This window comes from Mustela nivalis (assembly GCF_964662115.1).
Source record: "Mustela nivalis genome assembly, chromosome: 3".
In the NCBI taxonomy this organism is placed as follows: Eukaryota; Metazoa; Chordata; class Mammalia; order Carnivora; family Mustelidae; genus Mustela; species Mustela nivalis.
Window position 1 is genome coordinate 119,819,545 of NC_139022.1, and position 14,436 is coordinate 119,833,980.

General features: G+C 50.8%; 1 protein-coding gene and 1 long non-coding RNA gene across 3 annotated transcripts in view; one reads left to right on the forward strand and one right to left on the reverse strand.

Annotated features, from left to right (window-relative positions):
* Positions 1-3,575: 3,575 nt before the first annotated feature.
* LOC309860772 lies at positions 3,576-14,426 on the forward strand. The gene is made up of 5 exons (XR_014309617.1): positions 3,576-3,712; positions 4,276-4,371; positions 4,816-10,683; positions 12,578-12,770; positions 13,068-14,426. It is a non-coding gene; the product is annotated as an uncharacterized lncRNA (long non-coding RNA).
* Positions 6,898-14,436, reverse strand: part of NEURL1B (neuralized E3 ubiquitin protein ligase 1B) — a 38,799-nt gene continuing 31,260 nt past the window's right edge. Inside the window, exons 4-5 of one of the 2 annotated variants that reach the window (XM_082723219.1) lie at positions 12,243-12,368; positions 6,898-11,880 (exon numbers count right to left, since the gene is read on the reverse strand). In XM_082723219.1, the coding sequence (XP_082579345.1) occupies positions 11,636-11,880; positions 12,243-12,368 (371 nt within the window). In that variant the 3' untranslated portion in view covers positions 6,898-11,635. The remainder of the gene's footprint in view (positions 11,881-12,242; positions 12,369-14,436) is intronic. The other variant, XM_082723220.1, reaches the window with a different exon arrangement.

Below are 14,436 nucleotides of genomic sequence, written 5' to 3' on the forward strand. Positions count from 1 at the left end.
ATAGTCTGTCATGGTGGCCCTAGCAAACCGGGACAGGGGTGTAGGGAAGCTTCCCCTTAGCTCCAACGGCCAGAGTGACAGTTTTAGAGCACTGCCATTCCTCATCTATATTTGAGAATTTTGCTTTTCTTCCCGATTAAAAAAAAAATTGTGGTAGGCGTGCCTGGGTGGCTCAGTTGGCTAAGCATCTGCCTTCAGCTCAGGTCATGATCTCCGGGTCCTGGAATCGAACCCTGCATCGGGGCCCCTGCTCAGCGGGGAGTCTGCTTCTCCCTCTGCTGCTCCTCCTGTTTGTGCTCAGATAAATAAATAAAACCTTAAAAAAAACCAATTGTGGTAAAATAACACATAACATAAAATTTGCCATCTTAACCATTAAAAAAAAATATTTGAGAGAGAGAGAGAGCAAGAGTGAACAGGGGGATGGGCAGAGACAGAGGGAGAGAGAGAATCTCAAGCAGACTTCACGCTAAGCACAGAGCTGGATGAAGGGCTCGATCCCACGACCCTGAGACCATGACCTGAGCTGAAATCAAGAGTCAGCCGCTTAACTGAGTGCTCTCCCCAAGCTCGCCCACCTTAACCGTTTGTAAACATATAGTTCAGTGGCACTAACTACATCTTCCTTGTGCAGCCATCGTTACCATCCATCTCCAGAATATTTTTCATCTTCCCAGACAGAAACTGTGTCCATTCAACAGTAACGCCACACGCCCCTCCCCCAGTCCCCGGTAGCCTCTCTTCTGCCTTCTGTCTCTATGAATTTGGCTACTCTAGAGACTGCATGGAAGTGGAATCACCCAGTATTTGTCTCTTTGTGATTGGCTTATCTCACTCAGCATCATATCTTGAAGTTTTCTTTTTCTTGTATTTCCTCCTACTTGTTTAATTTTAATTAACAGCCCTGATCACAGGGCTGTATGTTAGGTTAGACTGAGCCAGTCAGATCAGTGGCCTGAGGTGAGGACCAAAGTTAGGGGCCAGGTAGTATCCTCCTAGTTTTTCAGGGTCTGGGGAAGGAACCTGTCCTGGTCCCGGCCCCAGTCCTTCCCCAACAAAGCTTCAGCTAAGTCCCAGGCTCTAATGTAACCTCAGCCTGGACCTATCTCAGCCCAGACTCCGTGTCACCCTAATGAGTCCTCCTCAAGCTTCCCTGGACCCACAAGGCCATCCACAGGAGCCGGCATTCCCAGGCCATCTGGTGACATCTCGAGGATGTGCCAGGGATGGGGTGGGAGCCGTAGCTTCATCCAGTGCCTGGACCTTGACTGCTCATCCAGCAGTTTCTTTCTGCTTGTCTTGGCTCACTCTCCCACAACCAGGAGAGGGCAACCATGCTCCATCTTTGGCAAAGAAACAGCCGGCCCCTCCCAAGGAGGAGCCTGGAAAAGCCTCTTCTGTAGGACCTCAGGACTTCCAGGTTCAACGCCCAGAAGGTGAGACTAGGGAAGAGCTCTTTGTTCCAAGGGGTGGGGCCCACCCGAGGCCACCTTGCTTCCTGACCTCTGCCCGGGCTATTCCAGGGCCTTGTGTCCCAACTGGAGCTTGGGAAGCCTGGCCTGTGGGAGGAAGCCCACCTAGAAGCCAACTAGGCAGCAGAGTCCTGAGATCCTCTTGGGGAAAGACAGCCTGGCTGTAGCAGAAGGAAAATGTCTCCTGGGGCTCTCTGTCTGGCCCCTGGTCTGCTCTCTCAGCAAGCAGCCCCGCGTCCTCTGCGCTGGGGCATCTCCCTTCTGTACCGGCCAGTCTGCTGGCCGTCTGCTGTCCACCCTCCAAGGCCCACCTATGGTGTGACTTGCTCAGGGAAGCCTCGCCCAGGCCTCTGTTTAGAACAGCTGAAACCCCCCTCCCTGCCCCAACACCACCCTCCACCCCCAAACCAGGGTGGATAGACAGGAAGACTGGACTGGAAGGGATAGCCCCGGTCAAATCTAAACAGCCCTAGGACTGCCTGCAGCTACCTCTCAGAGGGGACAGAAGCTGAAGGGAGACTAGAAGTGTTCAGAATAATGGAGAGGGTTCTGGGATTTTTTTTGAAGCTGGAGTTGGGGGTGGGTACCAGAAAGGGAGAACACTAGCTAGCAAGGAAGACTAGATGGGGAAGGACAGAGACATCTCATTGGGAAATTTTTTTCACTTCTGTCCTGTGCTGGCAATGGGTATCTTCTATCTTCCACCCACTGGGGGTGGGGGGAGTGCAGATCTCCCTGGGGGATGTGGAGGTGGGCATGGCCGGTGCTGAGGTTGTGAGCAAGGCCAGGCTCCAGGCAGCTCCCCAGTCTGGTCCATGGAGCTGGGGGAAGGTCTGGCCCTTCCCACGCCCCTCCTGGAATGTAGGGCTGCTCCTGGGAGTTGAGCGAAAGTGTGACTTTCCCTGTGGAGTCTGAGGTCAGTCAGCCTCCCAGGCCTGGTCCAGCATTCTTGATAGGGAGCCAAAACAAGCAAGGGGCGAGGGGCCAGGGCAAACTCAGAGGCCTGGCAAGCCCCCGCCATCTGATTGCCCCTTCCTTTCATTCCTTGTGGGAAGGAGGTGTGTTAATGCCAGAAATTCCACGGTGGGGGTGGGGGAGGAGGATTAAATACCGAGGTCCTACTCTTTGGGAGACCCTGCGTGATCACCTGTAGATGTGCTAATAGTGTCATGGGGGCCAACCCCTGAGGCAGTAAGGGCCTGAGGGGAAGGCACAGGGGACTGTGGAAGACTGAGGCCCAGCTGGGATGTGGGGGGTGGGGGGTGGGACGAGGGAGGGAAGGGAGACAGCACAGCTTACAACGCTGGTAAAAAGAAGAACCACCATTGCCGAGTACCTCCCAAATGCCAACCACTTCCTGACCCAGTTGATTCATCTTGACACAATCCACAAGGGGGCTGAGACCTTAAAGATCCAGACACTGAGGCTTAAAGAGAGTCAGTAACTTGTCCAAGATCCCACAGCAGGGGCAGGCCTGGCCCCCAGGCCCATCTATCTTCTCTGCTGTGCTCTCATCACCCCCTCCCCTCTACCGCCCCACACCCTACTGGGCACCAACAGGCTGCAAACAGCTGCTCCAAGCTGCGAAGCCAGGAGGAAGCCTCCCTCGGGCAAAGGTCCCCAGGAGACACTTTCTTTCTGTCACAATCTGGCTCCCTTCCTCCCCGCTATGGGCTTGAGGGGATGGTCTTAGAGGCCCCACCTAGAGGCAGGGAAGTGAGGCATAGAGAAGGGGGCTTCCCACTGTACAACTCCAGAGGCCATATCCATGCAAGCTTCAGGATGAATAGCACTCCTGGGGCTCCTGATTGTTGGCCGCAGGGCGTGGACGTGAATTCAGGTCAGTTCTGCAGACTCCTAAGCAGACGCTTTGGGCTCCTAGGACGATGGCTTTTCCCGGGCAGCTGGGGAGAGGCAGGAGAGGGCAGGCTGAGGCGCACCACTCAGGGAGAAGGGTTACACCTGAGCAAGCCAAGCCAGGAGGGGGGCCTCTGAGGAAAGCTGACTGGCTGCCCCAGGCACTTTCTGTTGATGCAGCCGCCCCTGGGCTTCTGGAAGCTTCCCCTGGGTGCATTTAACAGCCAAGGTCGGCGCTCTGTTCCCACTGTGGATGCCTGGAATATTCCTGTTTTCCACATCCCTGTGTGGGAGCCAGAACCAGCTTCCGAGAGCCAGCAGAATTGAGCCTGAAGGGAGAAGGGAAGATTCTCTGGCCCTGGAACCGCACTGATGGCCATTGTGTAAGTCAGGGACCCAGCTAGGAAGCTTTCTCCCTTTGCCTTTCTAGGTGCACAACCTGGGTCCCTCCCCTCCTATTCCCACTTTTCTTCTCTTTTCTCCTCCCCCTCCTCTTGCTCCTCTCCCCCCAACCCCCTTCTGATAATTTACCCACAGACAAGCTGTGAAGCTGTGGGAAGAGTCAGATCTGGTTCAAATTCCCACTCTACAGCTCACAGCTGTGTGATTTAGGGCAGGTCATTGCCCTTTCTGGGCCTCTCTTACCTTGTCTGCAAAATGGGAGTATAAAATCTCTGACAGATTGTTGGTGGGGTCAGTGAAATCATAAGGACATATGTTCTGGGACCATTTGCCCTGGGTCTAGATCCTGGGATCGACTTTTGTCTTTGAGAGGCCATGTGGAATGGCATAAAGTTACTTAATCTGAAGTCTTGGTTTTCCTTTGTATAAAACAGAAGTAATGATGGGACCTACTTCAAAGAGCTAGAATGAGGAGCCAGACATGTCCTGGAGGTCCTTAGCACATAGTAAATGTCCAGTAGATGATTTGTTTTTATCTTTGCAGAGAATTGTTTGTCCTGAAGGAAGCCGGGAAATAAGAGAAAAAGAAGTCTCCATACAGAACTCCTCTGAGGCTAGCTGTGCTTCTGGCGGCGGGATGGTGAGGTTTGGGGCACAGGCTTTGTACATTGAAGCCTTTGAAGAGAAATATGGTGTACTAGGAAGCATGACCCAGGCATCAGTGAAAGCCTGAACAGCCAGGAGAATGAAGGATGTTTAAATTATATATCACTAAATGATCTATGGTCTTTATGCCTTGAATTTGATCTGTCCTAGCAGGCTCAGGTCCACACTGGTTTGAACATGTCTCTTTATGAGTCTGCCTTCCCCTCTAGATTGGTTGGTCCTAGAGGGTAAGGGCCACGTCATCCTTGGTTTTGTATCAGCTGTGGGTGTGTGACAGAAACTGATTTAGGGATTGGGCTTTTGATCCAAGGGGTCAAAAGACAGATGCCCTGAGACTTTTCCTGAAAGGTTTCTAAAGGGTCACTAAGCTGGTATGATATGAGTGAGGAGCCACTAGAGACCATCTTGGTTACCACAGAGGGAGAGCCTGCCTGAGAGTGATGTCAACCCAGAGGAAAGCAGAACTGAGACAGAGGCAGATACCTGGTGACATGTGAGCACCTGGATCCAACCATTACTGAAGCAGGATTGACCAGTTTAGTTGTGTGAGTTGTTTCTTAAGTTGTTTTTCTTGAGTTGGCTTTCAGTCTCTTAAAATCCAAAGAGTCTAGATTAGAATGGTCTTTACCCTTATTTATTTAAAAAAAAGTCTTGATTTTTAGATGATATCTGTGAAAATGTCCCCTGGCCTGCTAGAAATGAATGCTATCTTTCAGAGGCACATTTTGTCTTAGCTCTGGGACAGCCACATCTAGGGTGGCTTCCTTCTTCTACTTTGAAGGGACCCTGCTTCCCTCACCTGTAGGAGACCAACATTGTTGTAAAGATTCATTGAGAGAAGTAAGAAAATCGTGATTTTTTTGGCTTCATAAATGCAACTTCATTTTCCTTGCCCCATTGTTCCCCAAACTCAGTGTCACCAAACCAGGCTATTTCAGCAAGCCAGGAAAAGCAGGCATGAGCGGCTCCACCTTCTCCCTTCCCTGGCTACTCCCCATACAATGCAAGGCTCCACCCCCAGAAATCTGGGCCTTAAAGCCTGGCTGGGAGAAAGCCCAACCAAAATGGTCAGCCTGGCCTGGTCTCCACTGGAAGCTTGCAGGCCTTTATCTCCACTGTGACTAAATTTGGATCTCAAACTTAGGACAGTCAGCCTGGGAATTCCTGACGAATTCCAGCAAGGGTTAGCTGTTTTCATCAGTTTTTGCAGGGACGGGAAATACTTTTTCCAAGTAGCATGTTTAAATTAGAAGCAATAATTTGTCATTACAGAAAATTTAGAAAACACAAGGGAGGGGGAAATGTCCGATAATACCATTATCCCAACACAGCCCCCTGGAGATTTTTCTTTCTTTCCTGTTGGTCATTCCAACACAGTCTGGTTTGGGGGCTGTTGTTTGTTCATTTGCTTGCTTGCTTGTTTTTACAACCACGAGATCAGAGTGTATGTGTAGTTTTATATCTTGATTTTCCCACCGTGTTTTGACATAAACATGTTCCCGTGTTGTAAACTCTTTGCTGAGTGCCAGACATGGTGCCTAGCACATCACCAGCACGATCTCAATAATGCTCACACCCATCCTACAATCAGGGAACCTTAGGATTCTTGCTTTGCAGATGAGCAAACTGAGGCACAAAGAGGTAAGTGTCTCGCTCAGTGTCGTGGTGAGGACCAGGCTGTCTGGCTTCATAGGTCATACCACTAACTTGGTACATATCTGTATCATTGTTAGTTCAACCTTTCTTAGAGAGAGCAATGCCTGTTGTTCCAACTTGCTCAGCACTAGTTCCTCACTGGAGACTGCAATTCCCTACTCTCAGTTCTAGGAGAGCAGTTATTGGGTGGAGTTGAGTGCCTATGGTAGGTCTGGTCAGTAAGAGGCCTGGATCTCCCTGGCCTCTGTGATTGGCTCAGAGCGGGGCATGTGATCCAGGTGGGCCCACACAGGGAGGCTGTAGGCTGCTCCTACCCCGTGCTGTGCCCAATTGTCTTGAGAACCCTCCTGGGATTGGGCCACAGCAAAGGAGGACAGTGTGAGAAGCAGGGGAGACCAAGTCCTGTAGTAGCATTTCAGATGCTGGATCCAGCTGTACCTGAAGTGGCTTCTTGGGTTCATGACACTGGACTTTGCAGGTAACTGAATTTTTAAATCCCCTTAAACCGGTCTGAGTTCGGTTTCTGTCACTTGAAACCGAGAGCTCTGGCAAGTTCACTCTGGTTTGCTGGTTGGCTGGTTTAGGGTGGCTTATACAATTTTTTTTTTACCATTATAAATAATGCCGCAATGAACATCTTTGCCTATGAGCTTATCCTTGATTAGAATGATTTCCTTGTGATATTTTCACAATAGTTCCTTGGCAAAAGGACCAAACATTATCAGGACTCTATGGACATAACTTGCAAAATGTTTCCTCAAGGTCAACAATGCTTTGTACCCCTCACCTTCACTCTCCAACAGTATGTGCTACTGCGATTTTTAAAATTGAGTTCTGAAGAAGCTTTCTTTTTTAACAAGCCAAAGTTGTATTTGTTTTTTAAACAGAAAAAATTATGTTAATATAAAACAGATAAAAATAGACAAAAACCAAAACACACAACACACAAAAGCACAACACACAGGACCAGTGCAAACCCTTCCCAACCCAGTCCACCCAAGTTTTAAAATCTTTATTACAGATCCCCAAAGATTAGATTGTATTGGAGAAGTCACAGTATTGAATCAGAAAAATAAGAATAAGAGACATTTTTTAAAAGGTCTGTACACAGGTAGTGGGGAGATGGGGTGAGAGACGTACACTTCATCACTCCTACATCAAAAAACATAATACAGAAGGGCTTCTGTGATTAGCACATATTTCTAGAATACTACTAGGTATGCTAGTCCCCTGCCCACTTTTTAAAGTTGCTTTTAAAAAGGATAAAAAGTGCACAGACACTTTCATAAGGCACAGACAGATTGTTGTACAAGTTGTTTCATTAGGGGCTTAGGAAAGACAATGAAATACCAAGAAATGCCAGGAGGCCACGTGTTCCTGAGCAGACATCCCTCTGCCGGAACTGGGGCAGAGATGGGATTGGGCAGGGGGAGGTTACTGCCTCTCATTCTCCAAGACTTTGCTCAAGCCCGTTCTCGACTGGAACTAATGGGGTTCTCTGGGGACCAGGGGATTGTTTCCAGCAGCCACTCCCAAGCCTGAAAGTAGCAGGTAGCCATCACCCCAGGGGTCTCCCTGGGGGGAATTGAGGGTAATCATCAAAAGGTGGAGCCTTTGAGGGTTCTGCCCAAGGCCATTTTGGCAGCAGCGCACAGGCTACAAAGTGCCTGGCATTTATAATGCTGAAGAGGCTTCTCAAAGCCTGAAGCTTTCGGGAAGGCTCTGGGGCACTCACCAGGATAGATCCCCAAAGGCAACAGAATGGCCGAATAAGACCACAGGATTCTGTCCCTAGCATCTCCTTGTCCTCTAATGTCTCTACTTCTGAAGGCAGAGCTAGGGCACTGTCCTCTCAGCTCCACATCCCCAGCACCCCACACCTAGCAGGCACACAGCAGATGTTTGTTGAATGACCGTGTGCATGTGTATGTGGTGTTTTACCAAAACCCTGAGCCCTTGTAATTTAATTTCTGGATTTCTTCCATAAACCTTTAAAGAGTACCTACTATGTGCTAGCACAGGCCCCAGTGCCTGATGGGGCACATGAAAGGTTATAAATCTGCCCAGCTCCAGACTGTCAGCTCCCTGTGGGCTCTGTCTTTAGTCCGTTTCCAGTGCCGTGTCCAGAACACAGGCCATGCGATGAGTGGGTGCTGAGCAAAGTGTTGCAGCACTTAGGGGAGCAGCTTCCCTGGGTAAACCCCAGGAGACTCCCAGTTCTGGGATTGGACTAGGGAAAGAAGCTTGTTTTGACTTGGAAACAGCCCAATTTCTCTGGGGGTTCAAAATAAACAGGCACAAGACCACAACAAAGGTGTATCTTTCGGTCTCCCCCTTCTCAGCCCTGGAATCCCTTCCTGAGGCCCAGGAAGGTGGTGGGACAACGCCTTGGCTCCTCCACAAAGTGGCCCCGTGTGTGCTTCTCTGTGTCACAAAAGGAAGCCTTTGGGTTGGACTCAGGATCTCACATGGCTCAACTCTGCCAGAAGGCAGGCAGCGGGAAGGTGAGCCTGAAAGGAAGGACACTTGTCCTTCTAGGATATGGGTGGCAGAGGGACCACAGTCTGGGGCAGGAACCCTTTATACAGGTGCAGGTGCCCAGGGTCCCTCCAGGGGCTGCCCGGAGAAGGTTCTATTTTTAGTATATGTGCTGCCAAAGCGAGCACCCGGAGAAGGTTCTAGAAAGAAAATGCAAGGCAGTCTCAAGCTTTCCGGGGCTTGGGGCCAGGCAGCCAGGGGGTGGGACTGAGCACCAGACACTGCTGGGTTTGAATCCCAGCCCTGCCACCTATTACATGTGATCCCATTACTTCACTCACAGGACCTCAGTTCTCTGACCTGCCAAATGGGAATAATACCATATTTTATCGATTCTAAATAGCAGGATCCCCCCCCACACACACACATTTCAAGTCTCTGATTAGAATGAATCATATAGCTGAGGCATCTTAGTTAAATCTGCGTATTTTCCCCTTAGTGGAACATAAGATGGTGTATTTTATCATCAGTGGTGTTTTAGATCTGACTCAGTGGGGTAAGAAGGCCTGCCTCGCAGGATCCATGTGCAGGGATGACTCTCCAGCCCAGCGCCGAGGCACATAATGGCGTGAAGTGAGAAAGAGGGGATCCCTTTCCTCTTTCTCCGGCCATGTGAGGGCCATGTGAGCCGCTCCTCTATAGCACTGAATAAATCAGTTTAGAGCATCAGGAAATGTCTGGTTTTTAGAAGATAAACACCCCCTTAATTCCTCTTGGAAACAGGGAGGCTATTTATAGCAGCTGCGGAACAAGTTAAACAGGCCACCAGCTCCTTTTGATCTGGGTAACTGGTCACCAGGAGCACGGCCTGGAGCCACGTTGGGTCCAGGCCCTCAGTCACTGGTTTCCCAGTGATGGCTGTACATGACCCTGGCTAGAACCCAGGGGTGGGGGCAGTTAGGAAGGGCAAGGAATAGGGGAGACCAGCTGCCTCCCGCAGGCTTCTGAGACCACCAGAGCTTGGGACTGGCTCAATCCTGTCAGCAGCACTGCTGCCTGGAGAACCAGCTCTAGTGGGGAGGAGGTCAAGCGTCCTCTCACACGCGGTGTGCTGACACCCCGCATGGGGGACGTGGAAGGCTCCTGCTGGCCAAATGCAGCTGGGCCCTGGGTGCTACCGAGCTTCTCCAGCTCTTTTCCTGGGGCTCCAGTCCTTCCCCAAAAACTTCCGCCACAACATTTGAAGGCGGGCACGTTTCCCAGATTCACTAGGGGGAAAAAAAGCCAATCAGGGGTCCTTGCAGGAGCAAGGGTGGGGGTTCTGAAGTTGTGACCAGGTCAGAACACTATGACCACGTCAGACAGAGAAGAAGCAGGTGGTCCAAGAGCATCGCAAAGACCAACTGGTCTTACGGGCTTTGATTTGATGAGGGCCCAACTGGGCTGCGCTCTGGGCCCCCAGACACCTGGCAAACATGTGCTCTATGAATGCAGAAACTCTCTGAATGTTCTCCTTTCCCTGCCATCATCTGTGCGGCAGAGGAGCAGTTTAGGAATTGTAGTAAAAATGTTACCTATTCTTCGCAGGGTGTCGGGCTTTTTAGATGTTATGCTGGTCCTCTCGTGGGTTCTGGAGTGGGCAGGTACTGGGCCTCATCTTAGATAGATTGGGAACTGAGAATCAGAGAGGCCCAGGGGCTTCCTTAAAGATACAGCACAAAGTAGGGCAGAGGTTAGGCCCAGACAGAACTGGAGGCAAAAGGAAGGAGCGGGCCTGCGCCAGCCTATCAGCCCCGGGGTTGGTCTGGGAGTCTGCAGACGTGGTCCTCGACAGGGGTGAAGAAGTCAGGGACAGGGCCAGGTCCCAGGAAATGCCTGCAAATGGCCCTGGACTCTCTCTGAAGGGGGAGAGTCCTACGGTCAGCATTTTAGTATCTCAGCTATTAACATTTTAATGATTATTTAACATTTTAGTAATCAGCAGCGAAAGAGAAGCTGAGAATCAGAACCAGTTGCAAAGTCTTTTCCTCCTCCCACTTCCCCAGCAGGCTGCCCTGGTGGTGCCCACTGCTGCTGGTGAATGCCAGGCCCAGGGTGACAAAACGAAATGTGGAGAGCCGTCTGCGGGATGGGGTGGCCTTTCCAACTGCAGGTGAGTCAGCTGCCTCCTGGATTCTTTTCCTCCCCCAGGAAAAGAGAACCTGCTGCTTGTCTTCTTGGGGACAGCAAGGGGTGGGACAGACAAAAAACATCCAGAGGGACTGAGTCAAGGTGCGCTATGCTTATTATTAGGCTATCTGGGGTGAAGGGGTGAAAGGCTTCAGGGGATGACAGCACCCAGAGCTCTCAGTGGGCCGCAACACCCATCCAATCTCCTCTCCAGGACTGAGAAAGAAACTAAAAAAGCAAATTGTTCTTTTCAGTTCTCCACCCACCTTCCCCCCAAGGCGTTGCTGCTTGGGAGCTGTAAACAATGAGCTATTTTTTCCTCCCCTTAGAAAATCTGAGTGCCCCTTTTCTATACCATCCAAGGGAGTTCCAAGGTGCAGGCTTCATACATTCAAAACCAGCTGACGTTCCAGCCCCAGAAAGTGAATAATTTCGAGTCACGCTACCGTCTGGGCTCTGGATTGCACATTCCTTAGTGTTAAATAACCTCCTAGAGCCAGGATCCCTGGATAAATATCTATGCTTTCTCGCTCACTCATTCTCTCACACACATTCCCTCGCTTCTCTGGCAGCTCCCTCCCCTCACCCTCTCTCACACACACTCAACCCAACCCAATGCAAAGAGCATTGCACAGAGAATGCTGTTTCCCAGCTGAGAGGTCACCAAGGGACAGGGTGGTCTGCCAGGCAGTTCCTGAGCTCGCTGTTGGGACGGCCTTTTGGGAACAAAGCACTTTTGAGTCAGAAGCAGCCCTTGCCTGGGCTCAGACCCCCAGGGACTCATCTCCATGACTGTCATGCCTTGTCCACCACTGGAGAGTGGCAGACCGGATGGCCACTGCCCTTGGACCCCCTGGTGACCACAGCGGTTGCCTGGCCCAGGGGGCCTTCAGAAAGGTGACCTTGCTCTGGCCAAGGCCCGTTGGCAGGCCAGGCTATGGCCTATAGATCTTAATGACATCCTTGATGGGCCGCCGGCAGATGGGGCAGCAGGCGCGGGCCTGCCTCTTGAGCCGCAGGCCACAGCTGTGGCACAGACACATATGTCCACACGTGTAGATGACTGTGTCCACTTCGCCGTCAAAACACACTGTGCACTCGCCATTCTTGCTGCCTGCCGGCTCTGGTGGGGAGAACACGGGGGACACTGGGGGGCTCAGTGGGGAGCTGGGTGCGGTCACTGCAAAAGGGAGAACAAGACAGACCATAATAATGTGGTTTTCAGCGGGGCTCCACTGGGGCAACCCCCAGAAGCCAGAGCTTCTGTGGCCGAACCTGTGGGGAAATAATTTTGAGAGACACTTGGGTTTTTCTTCTGGGCTTTGCCCCTACCCTACCCTCTTTCCCCCAAGCATCAAGCACCATTATCTCCCTTTGGGATACGATATGTAGATATCTCCTCCCTCTAGATGAATGTATGGCTGGGGAAGGAGAGGATGCAGGGGGCAAAGGTGGCCATCCTTGCTCAGTCTCAGGAAGGTTCTGGCACAGCTGAAGGAGCCAGGGCAGCCCCTACCCCCTCTAGGGTTTATACCTCCTTACCCAAGGATGACTCAGATGCTGAGGAGGACTGGTTGACACTGAAGGCCATATCAGAGTCGCTATCATCCTGGGAGCCGCTGAGGGACCCTGATGGGGATGTGGTCGCAGGGCTGGACTGCAGGGTGCCTGAGACCAAAGAGACTTCATCAGGGGAGGTGGGAGGTGGGTCCTGTTCTGCTACTCCCTGGTTCTTTTGCACCTTAGCTTCCCTATCTGTCTAATGGAGGGGGGAGTAAAAGTAACCTCCCAGGTTTCTGCTAAGGACTGACGGAATCGTCTATGTGGGGTGGACACCTATTCTTTGCCTGCTCAGCCTCCATTCCTGTTTATTTCAGAAACAGTACCAGGATTTTGTTTGGGGGCACTGACTTCACCCTCACTCACATGATCCAGGCCAGGCCAAGAAGAACTTCCACCCCTTGGTCTCACTGATGGTTTATATAAGGCTATATAACCCAGTGGAGGTCGAAGAGGTCTTCATGAGAACAACTACAACTGCTGGGAAAGAAGGGGCCCATCCATTCGGAGGTAGGTCTGGCACCGTAGAGCCTGCTTGTAGAGGCTCTACATAGGGGAAAGCGAGCTTTGGGATGGGATCCTGCTGGCATGCTTTCAAAACCTCAATCCAGCTGCTCCTGAATCCATCCAATATAGTCCCAGAATTTTGAGGTGTGTGTACCCATACCTTTCCCTTTCAATTTAGGGCACTTTGAGTGGTTTTTTTTCACTTTCAACTACAAGATTCCTGATTAGTAGTATTCAACAGGAATGAGTTTTCTTCCTTGTGTTCACTGCCATTTTGGATAATAATGGCTTATTTCTTAGGTGAGAGAGATGTTCCTTCCCTGACCCTACTTGAGGATGGATGGACAAATAATGGAGTGCTGGGGTTGCTGTCAGGTAGAAATCAGGACAGCAGGTTCCTGACCTCCAAAAGAAGTTGCTTCCATTCTACCTTCTCTTCCTGACCACTCAAGGACTCATCCTTGTTCCTCTGGAGGTGCTGGGGAGGAACGTAATGGAGACGGATTCTAGGCTTAGTTCTTGCCAAAGCCCCAGTGGAAACTTAGGCAAGTCATCTCAGGGTAAATGATGACTATATCTGGTCATCCCTTAAACAACAACAACAAATGATGACCTTCCTTGTTCTTCTGCCTACAAACAACAGTCATTGATGTTACTGTGTATTAAACATGCTGTACATGGCAGGCACCTGCTGCAAACATTATATGAACCTCATCATTTCACCCTCCTGACGATGCCACGATGCAGGTGATTACTCCCTCTCTACACAGAAGGAATCCAAGGCTCAGAGAGGGTCTGTGATTTGCCCAACATCTTCATGGCTGACCAGCTATTTGACTGGGACAGTGTGTTAATCTCTCTGTGCTTCAGTTTTCTTTCCTGTGGATGGGATAGTGATACTGGTCTCACAGAGGCAGAGTATAAAATTGAATGAGAAAACATGAAGTGTTCATCATTTCTGTTACCATTTGGACTGACTTCTTGAATCATGAAAATGGAACGGGGCTCTCTGGGAGCCTTCTGTGACCACCACCTCCTTTCTACCAAATGGGAGAGAAGGCCCTCTGCAGTGGCCCACAGCATTCCATTCAGGGGTGTCTGTAGGGTCCCCCTGTGCTTAGCCTGTGTCCTGTCCTCTGCCATGCCCCACCCTGGAGCCTAGCGCCTGGTCCACAGCTGGGGGGGGGGGGTGCTTCATGTCTATTGGTGGCATGAATAAAGGCAAAATTGTGTCAAAATAAGATGGTTCAAGCCTCCATCCCATTTTCTGTAGACACTGTTATTTTGATATCCTCTCAAGTGTAGTTGTATTTGCTTTTTCTTCTACAACTTAGTATGCCTCATGTATGTAAAAAATAAATACGTGATATAAGAAGTCATAACAACAAATAAAAATTGCCCTGACCATCTACTGACTGCATGAAGCTGTCCAGGCCCTGACGCCAGTGGGAACTTAGGTCGGTGTGGGCAAAGGGTGGGCTTGGGAGCAGCAACATGACATCCCTGGGACACTGGTTTGAACTGCATTTCGGGACCGCCCTGACTGAATCAGAAACTCTAGGTGGAGGCAGGAGGGTGCTAACATGTGCTCAAGCCTGCAAAGCAGGTCTGGGCTTCCGCCCTGGCTCGAGATACCCAGCGGATGGCCCTGCGCATGCGCAGTCGGTCG